The 18,242-nt window shown below is 39.3% G+C and overlaps 1 protein-coding gene across 3 annotated transcripts; it reads left to right on the top strand.

Annotated features, from left to right (window-relative positions):
- The first annotated feature begins 886 nt into the window (after positions 1-886).
- On the top strand, positions 887-17,245 carry hdac11 (histone deacetylase 11). 3 transcript variants are annotated; one of them, XM_028406527.1, is made up of 11 exons: positions 887-1,105; positions 1,459-1,508; positions 1,677-1,760; positions 2,683-2,783; positions 4,479-4,595; positions 6,518-6,560; positions 7,474-7,550; positions 8,383-8,445; positions 11,948-12,044; positions 14,556-14,734; positions 15,217-17,245. In XM_028406527.1, exons 2-11 carry the CDS (start codon positions 1,484-1,486, stop codon positions 15,457-15,459), a joined length of 1,029 nt encoding a protein of 342 aa, XP_028262328.1. In that variant the 5' UTR covers positions 887-1,105; positions 1,459-1,483; the 3' UTR covers positions 15,460-17,245. The 3 variants fall into 3 exon arrangements, with proteins under 3 accessions (XP_028262328.1, XP_028262329.1, XP_028262327.1); XM_028406528.1 differs by having other exon boundaries at positions 1,612-1,760; XM_028406526.1 differs by having other exon boundaries at positions 1,459-1,518; positions 1,612-1,760.
- The last annotated feature ends 997 nt before the right edge of the window (positions 17,246-18,242 follow it).

Genomic DNA, 18,242 nt, shown 5'->3' with positions numbered 1-18,242 from the left:
TCAATTAGGCACACCTGGTTATTCCTTTATGAGGGAACAGTACACAGTACAACCTTTATACCCCATACAACCCCAAATAAACTTTTTTTTAACATTTTCACATGTTAATGTGTTGTTATCTATTAATTCATTCATTCATTCTTATTAGTCTATTATAAGATAAGATAAGATAAGATAAAACTTTATTAATCCCGAAGGAAATTCTTGTGCCAGAGGTATCAAGTTACATTAAATGCAGTTAAGTACAGAGTATAAGAGTATGTGTCACTATAATCCAAATTACAGTACGCAGTATAAACACAATATATGATACATGGACACAAATATGGAGATGTAAGGTGCTAAGTAAACATAAATATAGACCAGTGGAGGGAATGACAGTGATGCCTGACATCATTATCTAGCGCTTCTCCCTACAGAAAGGGGAGGAGTTATACAGTCTGATGGCCACTGGCAGGAAGGACCTCCTGTGGCGTTCTGTGCTGCTCCTCGGTAGTCTCAGTCTACCGCTGAATGTGTTCCTGTAGGACAGCAGTGTGTCGTGCAGGGGGTGAGACGTGTTGTTACGAATACTGAGGAGTTTCCTCAGTATCCTCCTCTCTGTCACCTCCACCACAGACTCCAGCTCCACTCCCAGCACCGAGCCAGCCTTCCTAATGAGCTTGTTGAGTCTGTTGGTGTCGGCCGTCTATCCTCCTCTCCGTCACCTCCACCATATAGCCGGAGTAGTAGGTGTTATGTGTGTGTGTTTTTTATTTTATTTTATTTTTTTTTTGGTGAAAACATGGTTTAACGACTGAATTCTTGGTTGAGACTGAATCTACAAACACGTTTCTTCTGCTTTAAATCTCCGTTTACGTAAAAAGCGTACCTCTGACGTACCTCGGGCGCGATTAACGTACGCATCCTACGTAGCGGTGGAGCAGGAAGGGAATACGCATTCTGTCAAAGAAAGAGATTTCAGGTTTCGTATTCTGCCTGTTAACTAGCTTATGAATGCCAATTCAAACTAAACCTTGTCGGGAAGGACACACACGCTTAAAGCCCAGCTCAATGACTGTGTTTCTCCAGCTGTGACCTGCGTTGTTCCACATAAAAGCAGCAGGTGAGTCGCGGCTGTCAGTAGTTTGTCCTCTGAAACAGTTCCCCGGGCTGTTGCGTACAGCAGGCATGGGGATGTTTTTGCCTTTGAGGAAAAAACTGAGGCGAGGTGAAAAGGCCTGTACACAGACGTTTGACGGCTCTGAGTGTACGCTGCAACATTTCTTCTGCCGTTGCGTCTTTGAAAATATATACACGTTACTGCGCATGTGCAAAAAAAAATCTAGCTTGCATATTATCCCTTCTTGCTTATGTAATTACGCAGACAGCCTGTGTTTTCTACACAAGTATTACAGGCATGCATTTACAGCAGTTAGAAGTGTGTACATTTTCGATTTTTCCCTTTTTTTCCCACAGATGAATGTAGAAATGTCTGAGAAACATGTCACACAAAGAAGATAATGAAGGTAAAAAGAGGTAGGACGTACAAACATCATACCAATACTGATAATGCAGTGAAAGTTAATGCTATGCAGAAGTATTAAACACTCCAACACTTTTCTCTTTCAGCTCACACCGCACCAATTTGTACGCCAGCATCCCTCGAACATGTCTGCCCATTGTTTACCACCCAGATTACAACATCACCTTCATGGGCCTTGAAAAGCTCCATCCATTCGATGCAGGGAAGTGGGGGAAAGTCATTCACTTTTTGAAAGGTGATGTATATGGTTGGAGTGGATTATAGAGGCGAAGTGAGGTAAAGAACAAAAACAGGAGGAAGGGGTGAGGCGTAGTTGTTAGAGAGGGGGTAAGGCAGAGCAATAGAGCACAGATAATTAAAGAAAACTCCCTGTGGGAGCCTGTGCAGGTACTGTAGATGAGGCCCAGTGTGTGTTTCAAGGCCAAGGGAAAATAGTCGCTGGCTAACTGGCACACACTTCACACCAGGCTTTTTTTTTCTTTGCTGTAGAAATTGTGGCATGCAGCTTAATGAATTCATAAAACTTTCAAAGGTTCAGAGTGCAAATAAAGAGCTGAGCTGCTGCTGACAGCGGAAAACCTTGAATATTCTAATAATAATTGGAGAAACAGAGAGTTAAGTGAAAATGATCTCTTTAAAACAGGGTGTAAAGAAACACTAAATGTGTGCTGAATAGAAAAGGAAGCATTAAGAGTAAACCATTAGTAAAGTAATAAGGCTTTCATTATAAACATACAAACACAGATGGGACCAGAAAAAAACTTTGTGATGTAAAGTGATGTAAACCAATCTTTACATCACTGAAGAAAATAATAAACAATAACCACACTCAGATAACTGTCTTCAATATTTGTTAGCTTTTGATTGAGAATGTTTTATCATGTTATGAAAATGTTATTCCCAGGGATAAAGGTAATAAAATATTTTACTCTAATTGTGCTGCATGTCAGTGTCATGCTGTTGGTAGGAGGTGCATTATCAACAAAATCAATAGCATGACTTGTGACAGTATTGACCACACTCGAATAGCATAATGTCGAGCATATTGAATTTTGAGGTGTATTATCTTTTATTTAACAGTAAGCAAAATCCCAGTTTCATGTAATAAGAAGATTAGTTTGTCTTAAGTGTCTCTGATTTATTTGTTTGTGTCTCAGAGGAGCAGTTCATCACTGATGGGAACATAGTAGAGGCTCAAGAAGCTACCGAGGAGGATCTACTGGTGGTTCACACTAAACGCTACCTCAACAGACTAAAGGTAGCTTTTTTCCCTCAGCTCTGCCAGTCCTTCATTTGACAACATTGTATCATCTCTACCAGTTATCTCCTGTCTCTGTCCCCTGTTTCTCCTCTACGAGTCACACGCAGTTGAGGGATCTGACAGCATTTCTAATGGTTTATTTATCATTCACATTTGAGCATTGTATGAATATAATCCACACCAATTATTGTGATGAAGGAGGTCACAAGATACTGCAGGAAATTATCCCCTAGACAACAACCAAAAGCTTTTGTCTTCCTGATTGTGTTGCATATGTTATGATCCATTTGGGTCCAATTTCCTCACTGAACACAACAGCATAAGTTGTTTAGGATCCACATTTGTTATCTCTTCCAGAGTAGCTGTGGGTAAGTTGCATTGGACTTAAATGTCAGGAATGCTAAAATTTGGTTGCTAGAGAGAATGCAAAGCTGATGACCATCCTATTTAATGATGTGATATTTATTCTGTAGTCCCCCTTTTGCATGCACAAACTCTGGTCAGTTTAGGAGATACCTCAGTACTCTACTGTTGATCCTCAATTTGTCCTGTGCAGTGTTAATTTTGGCAGCAATTTCGGATTTAGTTTTTATTTTAGTCTTGTGACTAAAATGTCATTTGATTTTAGTCACGTTTTAGTCATCAACATTTTTAAAGTTTTAGTCTAGTTTTAGTCGACTAAATATCAAATAATTTTAGTCGACTAAATCTGCCGTGGATTTAGTCGACTAAAATTCTATGATATATATTTTTCATGAAATATTTAAGGTTTGATTGTGCAATAAAAACAGGCACAGCTTTAACTTGTGTTATTTGAAACAAACATCTCTTTATTTAATTGCTATTACCTTTTCACAAAAGAACCAGTGAACAGTGAGCTGCTCTCCCAGAATACACTGTTCAGTCATGACCTTCCTCATGAATCCTCCATAACTACAGCAAAACACTTCAGTGACAACTTAGAAACAGGTCGCATGCTGTAAAACCATCAGCAGCGGTGTCTTCATTTATAGATTTTGTCACGTGTATCTTTGAACGGAAGTTAAGATGACTCGTCTGCAAATGTCGCTTCAGGTTTATTGTTTTTACCGCTGATAGTCGCTCCACATGGTTTGCAAACCGTCTTGATTGTCTTGAAATTAAACGTGTCTGTGTGTCTGTTCTCCTGTGTTGTGTTACCATGCATGAGGACGCCTTCTTCCAGCATCGCGGCGCAACGTCCTTACACAGAGAGAGCACTTCTGATTGGCTCTCTGCCGCCGTCTCCTGATTCGTCCCTCCCTTTCCACAAACAAAATTTGCTCTGATTGGATCTCGTCTCCATCAATAATTTCGTCTCGTTTTTATTCGTTGACGAAAGTGTCAATCCATTTCGTCTTCGTTTTTGGCACCGTGCGTTAGTTTTTATTTAGTTATCGTCTCGTTTTTATCAGCAAAAAAAGGTCGTTAACGAAAACTATGACGAAAATGATTCGTCAACAAAATTAACACTGGTCCTGTGTTGTCCTGTTTTCACAGCAGACTTGTAGTTCAGTTCTGATTCAGTTGGCCGTATTCATATGTGTCTTTTTATCTGCTTTTAATATGTTTACATGTTAAAAAAAACATTTAATGATGCATGTTGTTCAGCTTTTGGTTGCTTCTTAGTCAGCTGAACACCACTAATTACAATTATGTTCTCTTTTAATGCAGTGGTCTCTGGTGGTGGCAACAATCACAGAAATTCCACCGCTTCTTTTTCTGCCTAATTTCCTGGTGCAACGAAAGGTGCTGAGACCTTTGCGAACCCAAACAGGAGGAACAATAATGGTAGATATCTGACTGCCTCTTTTCTTCTTTGTCATCGTTGTTAGCCGACTGATAGTGTTCATATATTCTGCCCACCTTATTACACCCTAATTTGTTAGAGAAAGAAATAACAAATAATAACATCTGCTCTCTTACTTATGTCTGTAAGCACTGTAGGTGCATTACTGGCCACAGTAGTCCTGAGCTTGAGGTCAAAATTCTAACTCTGTCACCATAGTGTATTTGAAACAAGGCTATTGATTTCTGGCCTTAAATAAAACTCCCTGAAACTTACTCTATAAATCTGTGTCAGTTTCAGTCAGTCATTTGATCCTTATCCTTAAGGGTTAGATTCTAGATTATATTTGTGCATCACTTATTTGTAAAACCCATCCATACTTCAGTATAACACGAACAATCATCCACTGATAATAAACTTTAATGAATTAGTTATTCAGTGATCATCCACCCACCCATCCATTTTCTGCTACATATGTGGAACTTGATCCAATTGACCTCAACTCTGGGCAGTTGATAGAGTTATGCAATTAGAGGGTTTAGAATACACCTGATACTTTGTCAGACTCCTTGTTTTCCCCTTGCAGTGTGGTGTGTTAGAGCCATGGCCAGAGTGTGTGCATACATGCTAATATGTGTTATTACTCATCCATCAGACAACCATATTGGCATTTACACACAGTCTCCACAGCTCAGATCCTCTCCCTCTTCCACACTATGGAAAATACACATTAGAGAAAGCTCTGTTATTCATTTGAGAGTGAAATCTCGACCTGAATAAGACCCGAGAAGAGCAGCTTCCTAACAGCTTTCTTCTTCTGAAAGAATCTACTAATTACTTACCTGATTACATTTTGGGCCCTAAGTCCTTGACAAACATGTAGTGGTTTGGAGGCTCTTACTACTTCTGCCTAGAATATCATTAGAGTGTAAAGTGCTAGATAAACCTTCAGTGAAGTGTGATGTGATCAGCCCTAAATGATGCTTTTCTCATGTGTAGCCATGCGCATCAGAATTACACTGATGAACATGTGAGACAAATGCTGCCTTTATTTTCTCAGAAACTGCTCTCAGGAGTAAATTTAACATGTTGTCGGTGCATTGTGTTTGTTGATCTGTTTGTGCTTTCACACTACATTTACATTAAAAGCAGTTTTGCTATTAAATGAATTTGCTTTGTTTTTTGAATATGACATGAAATAAATACAGTGTCATTTTCAGTTCATTTATCAACATCCTGCTGTGAGATTTTCCCAGATTATTAGACCTTTTATCAGGACAATAATCAAAGGCTACCATATTCCCACACTTAAGTTCAGAGCAGGTGTTGACCACAGAGTTTGAAGGATCTGGAGAGATTCTGTGTCCAATAATATTGTATAGAAGTTAACTCAGAGCTGTTATAGGCAAACTTATTTAAGATATTATTTCAATTAAATATCAGACTTTTGTGAATAATGGAACATGTTTTTCTTATCTCATGTTGTCAAATTTTATGTTAGGGTGCCAAAAAAACAATTATTTTATTAGCAATAACTCATCACTTATCGCTCCACTTGCAACTTCTGCTATGTTTGTTTTTTAAGAAGAATTGGGCAGAACCTCATCATGCCCAGTAGCTTAAAATGTCCAAAAATCTCCTGCGGCAGTTGTGTAATGTTTGTTATATTTATTTTTATATCAAATGTTCTCCAGACAGTTAAAGTAACAAAAGCTCTTGTTAATTCCTGCATAGAAAACTTGCCTCAAGACATATTTCTAATTTTCTGAATCAAACATTATTTTTTGTTTTTCAATTAACATGAATCAATTCATAGAGTCTGCAATGCCTGATGATTGACGTGCATATAAAAAGGTCATTTTTGTGTCATAAATTGAAATGGTCATATATCAAACAATTTACAGAATTATTGTGTCTCCCACAGGCAGGAAAACTGGCTGTTGACCGAGGATGGGCCATAAATGTTGGTGAGTTTTCAGCACAGGCACTGATCTTAACCCATAAGTAGATAATCAATCAAAACTGCTTTACACGTAACCTTGATAAGGAGCAAAATGATTGAAAAGGAGCAAAATGATGCATGTTAGGAGCAAAATGATTAATCTAAGTGGTTTAACTTTTCCAAGCAAATATTTGGAGAAGCATACTAAATGTATAATAAATGTTGATTCCATCTGCGCTGGAGGATTGTCTTTGTGTCTTACTGCCATCAGTAGCTGGGCTGTGAATGAGTTGGAGGTCTTTGGCTAAAAAAGTGGGGTCATCGTTTATTTTTGTGCCGAGCTGGGAACAAAAATACTGCATCCGCAACTTTTTCTTTGTACCTCCTACTTACTCAGCTATTTCACATGTTCTGTTGATGAATAAAGAGGAAGGATTATTCTGCATCTATAAACATGATTTTAATAAAGATATAAAGACTATTCAAATACATTGGACATCTGCATTTTAAGTATCGCAGCACTATGAGGATGTAGAAAAAGCTTTATTGCCTGGAAACCAGGCAGTATTAATTTTTTACCCACTTCTGTACTGGCCTTTATTAATATTCTGCTCTACACTGTAGTATAATGAACATGAGCATAGCAGGGCAGAGGAGACTATAACTCTTAACCTGAATGAATGGCTATAATCTTAATTGTAAAAATGTCACCTCACGGTCTCTCCCTGTAAACTGCTGCTCTGAGCATTTTATTAGCAATTGAACAGCCCTATTCTGGTGTCAGTACAGCCATTGTTGTAATACAGGGGAAAGCAGTCACTTTTGTAAGCACCAATAAACTCAATAATAGCCATGTTAAATCGCCAATTGTAGCTGTTTTGAATAATAGAGACTGTTTCATCTCCCTGACACTTAGCCAGTGGTTTTTCTGTTTCTAGGAGGAGGCTTTCACCACTGCTCCAGTGACAGGGGTGGGGGCTTCTGTGCCTATGCAGACATCACTCTGGCCATCAAGGTGACTATTCTGATGTACACAGAAAAGCCCAGTTTGCCACGTTAAATTGGACATATAAGAAATATTCAAACTTCCTCTTATAAACTGTGGCAACTGCCTACCAGACTTAAAAACACAATTTCAGTCACAAACTCCCCCATATGATATCAAGTCAGTATCAAGGTACAAGCATCTTCCTCTGGCTTTCTTGCTGTCTCTCTACAAAAAATTAATGACACAAAGAGTTAGTTATGCTGATTGAGAGCAATTTGTATAATTCTATTACTGTATGTACATGACAAAGAATACAGAAGGAGAGCCAATAAACAACATGTTACACACACACAAAAAAACGGGAATTCAAAGAACCAGCAACAGTTAAGCAAGGCCAGGCAGGAGGATCTTCAGACGCAGCAGGAGTCAGGAACCAGAGAGTCGGCGGGCTGAATTACAAAAGGGGCTAAAGCTAAGGCTAATTCAACAAACACACTACAGTCATACACTAAAGGCTGCTGGAAGGCTAGATTAGAAGGCTGATAAGCTTGCCGATGGCACAAGATGAATTGGCAGGGAGTAAGGGGAAGCACACACATAATATACACAAGGGAGGGAGAGGGATGAGATGCAGGTGAGACACATTAGGGCAGGGAATGTAATTACCAGGAGGAGGGAGTACACAAGAAAGAGGAAGACAAGACACCTGAAACAAATGGGAGATCAGTGATTTCGAAATAAAACACAGGAAATAATACAACACAGATGAATAGTAAAAGCCCTGGCTTGGAGCTGAAACCCTGGCAGAATGTGTCCTCAGGATAAAACCTAATATTTTCCTCTTCATCTTCCTCTCTAGTTTCTGTTTGAAAGAGTGGAAGGCATCTCCAGGGCTACCATCATTGATCTGGATGCTCATCAGGTGAGCCAATATGATTGCCCCTCTTCGTGTCAATGCGCAACACTGCTTAGGAGCTGACATCGATGACAAGATAACCCCCTTCCCTTATGACCACACAGATCAATAAGGCTCCCTGTGGGCAAAATTGGCTCTTGCCGACAAATTCAGTGGAATGTATCAAAAAAAGTGTGTAGTCGCTTTGGTTTATATTGAACTACCACCAGGATATCCACAATAATGTCAGCTACTGGTGTGTTTTGGCTTGTTGTGAACAACCATGTAACTGACTGAATGAATCTGACCCACTAAACACATTGAGGATTAGCAGACTGTCAATTTGACATTGCATACAAGTGATTTATTTGACCTGGAGTGTGCAGATAAGGAGGTAAATCAAGTGGATTATGAGACTGGTCAAGATGAGTCAGACCAAATTATCTTCTTTCCATATGATAAGGAAAAGCTAAATGCTGTGATTAGGTCATGTTGTCTGCTATGGAGGTTCCTGATGCAAGATAGGAGTTCCAGGCACCTAATTTCTGTGTTTATGTTTTTTAACAAGCACAAAATTAGAAAACGATGTGCTTATCACCTTCATACGCCATTTGCTAACTTTTTGTTTGTTGAACCTCTACATCCAAAGTGGATATGGAGTGTAAGCATGAGCCATGCAAGCCAGCCACTATAACAGAAAATGTGTCATGTTAAGATACTGTAAACTGGAAATGGTCTTTCTCCGATTTGAATAGTTGTTTGCAGTATTTTTTTCTCACATTGAGCAGAAAAACAGAGGAAAGTCTGTAACCTAAATTATGAGGGAAAAACCAGTGGAAATCTACAGCATCATCTTCTACTATATTTACATTGTGCTTCCTATGCATTACATCTTGTTTGGTCTTGTTTATTAGGTCACCATTATTGGACTATGCTTGCCTCAGCTCTAGAAAACAATGACTAAACATTTTTGAAAGTCTCATTATCATTTTTTAGTCTTACATTTTGTTTTTAGCATAATGTGATGTATCCACTACCAATTAGCCTTGAGGACTGTGTTAACATTGATGAGGTCTTAGGATTCCTGATCTCCATGGCTGTATTCCAAGAATGGAGCTTTATTCAGTTTGAGCCATGCTTTATTGGTAATAATACGCCTTTACCTATTTACACAAGCAGGGAATCAATACAGATGCAGAGTGAATAATTCATCAGGGAGGACAAAAGAGCAAATCTGCATGAAGTCCCTCTCAGCAGATAATTAGGCAGAGAAAATATTGGGCATATGCGGTAAAATCCTAATTATAACTCTAAAACATGACGCATGAAGTTCTCTGGTCCTCATGTAAGTCAAGATTATGGCTGAGACAGCAGGGATACTTCACACTTTCTATAGTAATCATTTTAGGTTGAGTTTATAACAAGCGAGTCCTGTTGTGAGGCATATTGAAATCAGCGATGTGAGCTGTGTGTGTGTGTGTGTGTGTGATAAGGAACCCTGAGAATAATGTTATGGGTTCAAATATAGACAATCCACCATGACAACTTTTAATAGAGGCGTATGCCTCTCTGCTGACACTGACCAATACAAACACAGCTACTCTGATATGCAACAACAACATTTTAAAGAGTGTGGCACCATGTTAAGTCATCACAGCCAGGAACTGTATTAAGAATTACCTGAGTTTAAATCCTGCAATACACCATCAGGCATGATGTTGTTTTGTCATGAAAACATTACTAAGTTTAATAACCCTAATATTTAATCAGCTCTACTTCAAATGACTTTTTATATGTCTAATAAAAAAATGAGAAAAATAATTAGTTTGTGCTAGTAACATTCTGTGAAAAACAAATTTGCATTCTTCAGTGCAATTAGGATGCCGTGATTCACTTTCAGCAAGCAGTCACACGACAACAGTTTTGCAGATTTTCTACAGTTAAGTGCAGAGTAGAGTGAAAAAATGGATTACAGATTATAAGCTAGTAAATATCTAGAGCATGTACAGCTCTTGTTTACCCAATTGGTAGAACTAGTTTATTGAGATAAAACCTGCCACATTTTTAAATCAAGTGGACATGTGTCAGGCTGAAAGCTTGGACTGTACAGAACATATGGTATATATCTAAATATGTACACAAATACCAGTACAACTGTGGTTCAACTACAAAATATTGCTTGGTTTTAATGAACAAGTATGTCCTGTGAGTATAACCCAACAGGCTCGCATTGAATGTTTTGTCCACTTCCAACTCTGAAAGACAGTCTGAGACTATAAATCAACTCACAAGCTGCCTGTGCTCCTGCTGCCTATTGTCTTATTCTCCTCTCTATCTATCCCTATCCTCTCCCCCACATCCTGTACTGTACAATAAATGACTGCAGTTTCACTGCCATTTGTTAGCGTCAGCTGAAAGCCTTCAAACAAGCCTTTTCATTCAGTTCTTTAGAACAGATATCGTCCCTCACCAAGCTGAAATATCTGTATTTAGTATTAGAACCATCAGTCAGTATTCAACAGGACCTACTGAAAGGAGCAGGGATAAAACATACATACATAGAAACATTTTTATCTGAGAGAAACACAAGATATTTTTCTTAGTTTTTGCAAGATGAGAAGATGTTAATAGCAAGTTCTGCATGCACAAGATGTGTGGTAATTTGTCAGCTTTATATCGGGTAACAATATTTTGACACACATTTAGCATGGTGAATAAAAAGTCAGATAATGAGAAGGCTTGGCTGGTTTATATACAGTATAGATCTTGCTTACAGTATTTACCAAGGCTATTGACCAAACATTGGCTATCCAATTCTAGGCTAAACGTCCTTGAGTTAAAACAATTGTTTGCATGAGAATAACACAAGCTGTATGTAATGTATGAAAACATTAGAGATGTGTACTGCATTTATTTTATTTTATTTTTATTTTTTATTCTTAAGTCAAGCCTGTAAATGTCACTTTAGAGAAATAAGCATGTGTAGCAAGTGTAGGCATTAGCAGCAAGTCTTGAGATGGAGATTCAAAATTTGTATTAAAAATTTAAGAATAGATGTTGCAGTCATTTGGGCTCGATGTTCAGCTTGAACTAAATTGTTCTGCTTGTCCCATACATCCTCCTCTTCATTCAGCATTACTGGACTTGGCACAAAGCCTAATGTCCTAACAGCAGCCAGACACTTTGGGTGACAAATAGGAGGCAAGGAAATGAAAAGTGATGGAGTAGCCGTGACTTTTTTTATAAGTATTTTTTAACATTTAATACCTTCAGACGACAAGACTATTTATTCCTCGTCTGGTGCTGTCAGTCAGCAGCTGCATGTCCCATGTAAACAAATGGGCCTGAGTGACCCCTGTGTAGACCTTGGCACAGTCAAATGATGCAGTGGGCTGTCAAACCCATCGTCAAAAGGTAAACGGCCTGTCGCTTGATATAGCTTGTCAGTGTTGGATGATGCCTGTAGAAGAAGCAACAGCAATCAATGGGCTGTTATATTAAATTTAATAGCGGTTCTGTTGATTTGTAGGGAAATGGACATGAACGTGACTTTTTGGATGACAGGCGAGTATTCATCATGGACATGTATAATCGCTACATTTATCCCGGGGATGGATATGCCAAAAGTGAGTGAAAGTACCATTGGTAATACTATCAAACCTGCTCTTTTACATTTAAAGTCATTATAATTGAAATGATTTAATCATTCTGGTTTCAAACAATAAGACATCACTACAGCAGATCCCTGGTTGGAGGTTGAGGTTGATATAGAGGGGTCTGCCTCCACACCTAGCCCCTACATGTTGCTCAGTGTCATTAAAATCATTTCCCCCAGCACTTCTGCTCACTATGTTAGCCACGCAGCAATGCTATAATCATGGCTTTTCTCCAAATGAATGTGCCAATACATTAAAGCAGCCGTGACAGGCACCACATGCTACCATTTAATTCTGACTTAATGATACTCTGCAGGCCAGATGTCACTGTCCTGCCTTAAGAATTATCTCCATCTTTCACCTATCGTCTGCAATTAATTGAATTGAAGATATTTTTATAATAGTCTCCCCTCAATGAACTAAAATAAATGTATATTCTGGCTTTTTTAAGATAACACTCTCCTTGTGTTGTCTTCCTAAAAACGACTTCTTTCCTGCTTTTGCAGCTTAATTCTATTTGAACATTGAACATGAAGGTTTCCTAGTGAGCCTTTTTTCATCATTTGTGTTAATTATTATAAATGTACATATTAATTAATTAAAAAACTGCTGCACAAATGCATAGTATTTTATAGACTGAGGAATATAATTACCTGTCTGAACATAGTAATTTATCAGAAATTCTTTAGTCTTTCTGTGTTAAAAGAATTATTGGTGAAACATCCTAGCAGTTGTTAGATTACATATGTAAGGACTGTGGATATGGCTAACTTGTTAGTTTATTATTGCAGCTAGGTTCTTTGGCTTCAGTCTTCTACACTCAACAAAAATATAAACGCAACACTTTTGTTTTTGCTCCCATGTTTCATGAGATGGACTTGAAGATCTAAACTTCATTCCAGATACACAATATTACCATTCCTCTCAAACATTGTTCACAAATCTGTCTAAATGTGTGATAGTGAGCACTTCTGCTTTGCTGAGATAATCCATCCCACCTCACAGGTGTGCCACATCAAGATGCTGATCTGACATCATGATTAGTGCACAGGTGTACCTCAAACTGCCCACAATAAAAGGCCACCCTGAAATGTGCATTTTGTTTCTGCTTTATTGGCGGTCTGGGGACTCAGAACCAGTCAGTATCTGGTGTGACCACCATTTGCCTCATGCAGTGCAACACATCTTCTTCGCATAGAGTTTATCAGATTGTCTATTGTGGCCTGTGGAATGTTGGTCCACTCCTCTTCAATGGCTGTGCGAAGTTGCTGGATATTAGTGGGAACTGGTGCACGCTGTCGTATACGCCGGTCAAGCACATCCCAAACATGTTCAATGGGTGACATGTCCGGTGAGTATGCTGGCCATGCAAGAACTGGGACATTTTCAGCTTCCAAGAATTGTGTACAGATCCTTGTAACATGGGGCCGTGCATTATCTTGCTGAAACATGAGGTGATGTTCATGGATGTATGGCACAACAATGGGCCTCAGGATCTCATCACGGTATCTCTGTGCATTCAAAATGCCATCAATAAAATGCACCTATGTTCTTCGTCCATAACAGATGCCTGCCCATACCATGACCCCACCACCACCATGGGCCACTCGATCCACAACATTGACATCAGCAAAGCGCTCACCCACACGACGCCACACACGCTGTCTGCCATCTGCCCTGAACAATGTAAACCGAGATTCATCCGTGAAGAGAACACCTCTCCAACGTGCTAGACGCCATCGAATGTGAGCATTTGCCCACTCAAGTCTGTTACGGCGACGATCTGGAGTCAGGTTAAGACCCCGATGAGGACGACGAGCATGCAGTTGAGCTTCCCTGAGACGGTTTCTGACAGTTTGTGCAGAAATTGTTTGGTTATGCAAACCAATTGTTTCAGCAGCTGTCTGAGTGGCTGGTCTCAGACGATCTCGGAGGTGAACCTGCTGGATGTGGAGGTCCTGGGCTGGTGTGGTTACTCGTGGTCTGCGGTTGTGAGGCCGGTTGGATGTACTGCCATATTCTCTGAAACGCCTTTGGAGACGGCTTATGGTGGAGAAATGAACATTCAATGCACGAGCAACAGATCTGGTTGACATTCCTGCTGTCAGCATGCCAATTGCACGCTCCCTCAATGCTTGTGGCATCTGTGGCATTTTGCTGTGAGACAAAACTGCACATTTCAGGGTGGCCTTTTATTGTGGGCAGTTTGAGGTACACCTGTGCACTAATCATGATGTCAGATCAGCATCTTGATGTGGCACACCTGTGAGGTGGGATGGATTATCTCAGCAAAGCAGAAGTGCTCACTATCACACATTTAGACAGATTTGTGAACAAAGTGTGAGAGGAATGGTAATATTGTGTATCTGGAATGAAGTTTAGATCTTCAAGTCCATCTCATGAAACATGGGAGCAAAAACAAAAGTGTTGCGTTTATATTTTTGTTGAGTGTATATGAATGATTCATTTCTGTATCTCTAGGAGCCATAAAAAGGAAAGTGGAGCTGGACTGGGGCACTGAAGACATGGAGTACCTGCAGAAGGTCGAGCTCCACTCTGAGGGAGCACTTAATGAGGTCAGACCTGATGTCATCGTTTATAATGCAGGGACCGACATATTGGATGGGGACCCCCTCGGAGGACTCTCCATATCGCCGCAGGTACTCTACAAGCTCTGTCCAATCAGCCGATTTTTCCACTGTTGTATACAATGCAACTACTTTTCTAACCCTCTAAATACATTACAATACAATACAATATACCTACTCACCATTAACCCTTCTTCATCTTCTGGTTCTACCAAAGACCATAAGTCAAAAGAAAAAGAAAGCAAGAGGAGAATAGGAGGACCCTATTTCTACCCCCTTCTCCTTCAACCATCTTATAAATATCCTCTTCACTACAAACGTCTGTAAATTATTTTTCTCATATTTTTTACTCTTCTAATTTTTCTAGTAAATTTGTAATTTTTTTCAATATATACTTATGACTCAAATGTCGAAGAAATTTGTTTTCCTTTATCCTATTTTTCTAGTGAAAATGTGCATCATCATAGCCAGGACCTTTACAGAATTCTGATAAGAACAAAGTAAAGTAAATAAGATGTGGATAAAATAAACACTTTTTCTTTTTTTTCTATCAGGGCATTATAAAGAGAGATGAGATTGTATTCAGGGCTGCAAAGCGACGTGGCATCCCCATTCTTATGGTGACTTCAGGAGGATACCAGAAGAAAACAGCCCGCATCATCGCCGACTCCATCCTTAACTTACACCATCAGGATTTGATCGGAGCAGAGGCTGTGGAGGGGGAGGGATCATCGTCACTGGTGACCCACATGATGTCCCACCCTGGATCTGCTGGATCAAAATTCACTGCTGTCTGAGGAGCATAAACCCTTGAGCTAAGACTCACAGATGTGACACATTGAAGCACTGAATTATTGTGCACTTAACTGTATGGCAGCTTTGATGGTATCACACCTCTATAGCTGTCACACAGAAATGTGTTATTCCAACTTTATGCCTGGGGTTGGGAGGGTTACACAATGCTAGTTTGCACATATTCAGAACAACGAACAAATATTCATGAGATTTGGAGATTTTTACATTTTTTATGTGTAAGATGACACATACTCAAAGGGAATAATCTGTCAAAGGGAAAAATTGTCCTGAAACAATAGCATGGCTACAGAAGATTTCATAAGCTCTCATATGCCACAAAAAGAGATGTTTAAATTTTAATCAGCTGGAGAATAATGTTTTTTATGTTTAATGTATGTCCAGGGCTGCATTCAACAGAGGTATTCTTTCATCTCAGGAAATGCAATAATTTGATTTGTGAAGGATATGTTAAGGTTTGACATACTTACACACGTGAGGTTTATTAATTGTCCTCCATCTCAGCCTATGTCTGTGGAAGGAAAACGTAAAGCTACTCACACATGAAAGCAGTAATGTTATTAACTAAATGCTGTTGTTTAACCTTCAGACAAAAGATAATGTCTTTCATTCCCCATTGGCATTTTGTTTTATATATTTATAGTGGTGTAAAATTGATGGTGTCCATTAATCAAGATGGTTTTTGTACTTAATGCACTTTGTGTTTTAAATTGACTCTAATATCTACAGTTAATGTTTACAGGGAGGCATATGATTTAATTGCACGTAAAAAGGTGATTTGTCTCTATCTTTAACGACTAAAACGTGCGACTCTAAGCACTTTAACTGCTAAGCGGTGAAATTAAAAATCACTAACATTCTCAGACTCCTATAAATCAATGTGCTTAACGCAGTGTTTTCCTGTCATGCACACATCCAAGTCCAAAGAGTGATTAACAAGAAAGCCTGTGCAGTGAAGCATGGCTTTCACTTCTGCAATGATGTGTCAGGAGACAAAAAACATGTACATCATTGTGATTAATATAGCACCAGGTGCAAAAGTCCCTACTTCATCCAACTTGTTTGAAACTTCCTTCATGTAAATGAAGGATTATGTTTCTCTTGTTCTGGCACTTTCAGGATTTCTGACTCATAGCTATAAATTAAGACACACTACAATTTTCAAATCAAAAATTCAATGCCTCACATTTCAATTCAGGCCCAGTGAAAAACTGTACTTAGGGTGCTGGTGGTGCTGGGTTATAACTGAACAGCTAAGGTGGTGTGAACATTCAGTTCACCGGCATGATTATAAAGCCTCTCTGGCTTCTGAGTAGTTTTATAGCCTAATGACTGTATGAATCTGTAATGTGCCCTCCCAGGCCAAAAAGGTTTGCCTTAGGAGTTTATAACTGTGATCATTTATAAGGATTAAAAATCTTATGTTCGAATAGCATGAAAAGCACTGTTGTGTTGCTTATCCAGGAAGTTGTTTGGACAGATTCATAGTGAAGCTGTGAAAAGCGAACTGTGTTAGTGGTGTCAGCGCTAATTAGATAAAGGTTTGATCTTGCGTACTCTTTTTGAATGCAGCTAAAAGGTTTAGTACAGTCTACCTTTAATTAGGACTCACAATATATCACTTCATGTTTTCCGGCTTGTCCCTATTACTCAATGGTTTCTGTTGGCCACTGGGGCTGATAAAACCTTGTGCCAAACATAACTTTTAAAATGAATACTGTATATTTGACATTGAAAACTACTTCTATGCACTCATGACATTCAATAAACCCTAACAATCTAAAATGTATGTTTTGCATTTTTTTTAATTGTTACATTTTTTTATGATGATGAGTATGAGTATTATTATTATTAGGGCCTGAGCACTATTGAAATGCAAGCGTTTATTATAAATAATATAATATATAGTAGTAAATATAATACTTGATTCTGGTTCCGCCCACGGTATCGCACTTTTGACCCCCTGAACGTGCTCAAAAACTCACCAAATTTGGCAGAAAATTGTCCCCCGACGAAAATTGCCGCTATTGGCGGGCGTGTCCGCATGGCTCTGCAGCGCCCCCTAAGGTATGAAAATATTCACCACAACGGCTACAAACTTGACACTTGGTACACTGATGTATTGCCACGTGACGAGAAAAAAAGCCTCTTGGACAAAAATTCCCCGACGTACAGGAAGTCTGCTATTTTGAAAAAAAAAAAACATGCCAAGTTCCAATTTGCACTCCCCGCACTTTTGCAACCTTCTCCTAGGGGAGTTGTCCGATCTGGCTGATCTGAAAATTGGTGAACTTGCCCTTAAGGGGTTAGGTACCAAAAGTTATCAAAACCGCAGCACTTCCTCATACCTCAGCCTGTGGTGCCGCCACGAAGTTGACCCTTCGCCAACTTACAGCAAATGGATGTTTCTCTGGCTGTATCTCTCACATCATCCAATGTGGATGAAAAAATCAGGCATGCTGAGCCTGTCATTCCAGTTAGGATCAACACTGATTGTGAATCAATTTCAGCTGCTGTTGTGCAAATGGAACAGACAACAGGTGGAAATGAGAGGCAATTATCAGTACAAGCCCTATAAAGGAGAGGTTCTGCAGGTGCTGACCACAGACCATTTCTCTGTTCTCATCCTTTCTGCCTGATGTTTGATCACTTTTGCATTTTGTCAGTGCTCTCACCCCCAGAGGTATCATGAGGCTGTGCAGCCCATCCAGGATGGCTCATCAATGAAAGCTGTGGCAAGAAGGTTTGCTGTGTCTGTCAGCACAGT

This window comes from Parambassis ranga, chromosome 5 (assembly GCF_900634625.1).
Source record: "Parambassis ranga chromosome 5, fParRan2.1, whole genome shotgun sequence".
Classification (NCBI taxonomy): Eukaryota; Metazoa; Chordata; class Actinopteri; family Ambassidae; genus Parambassis; species Parambassis ranga.
Note: the sequence above shows the minus strand (reverse complement) of the source record. Positions and strands in the feature narration are given on the sequence as shown.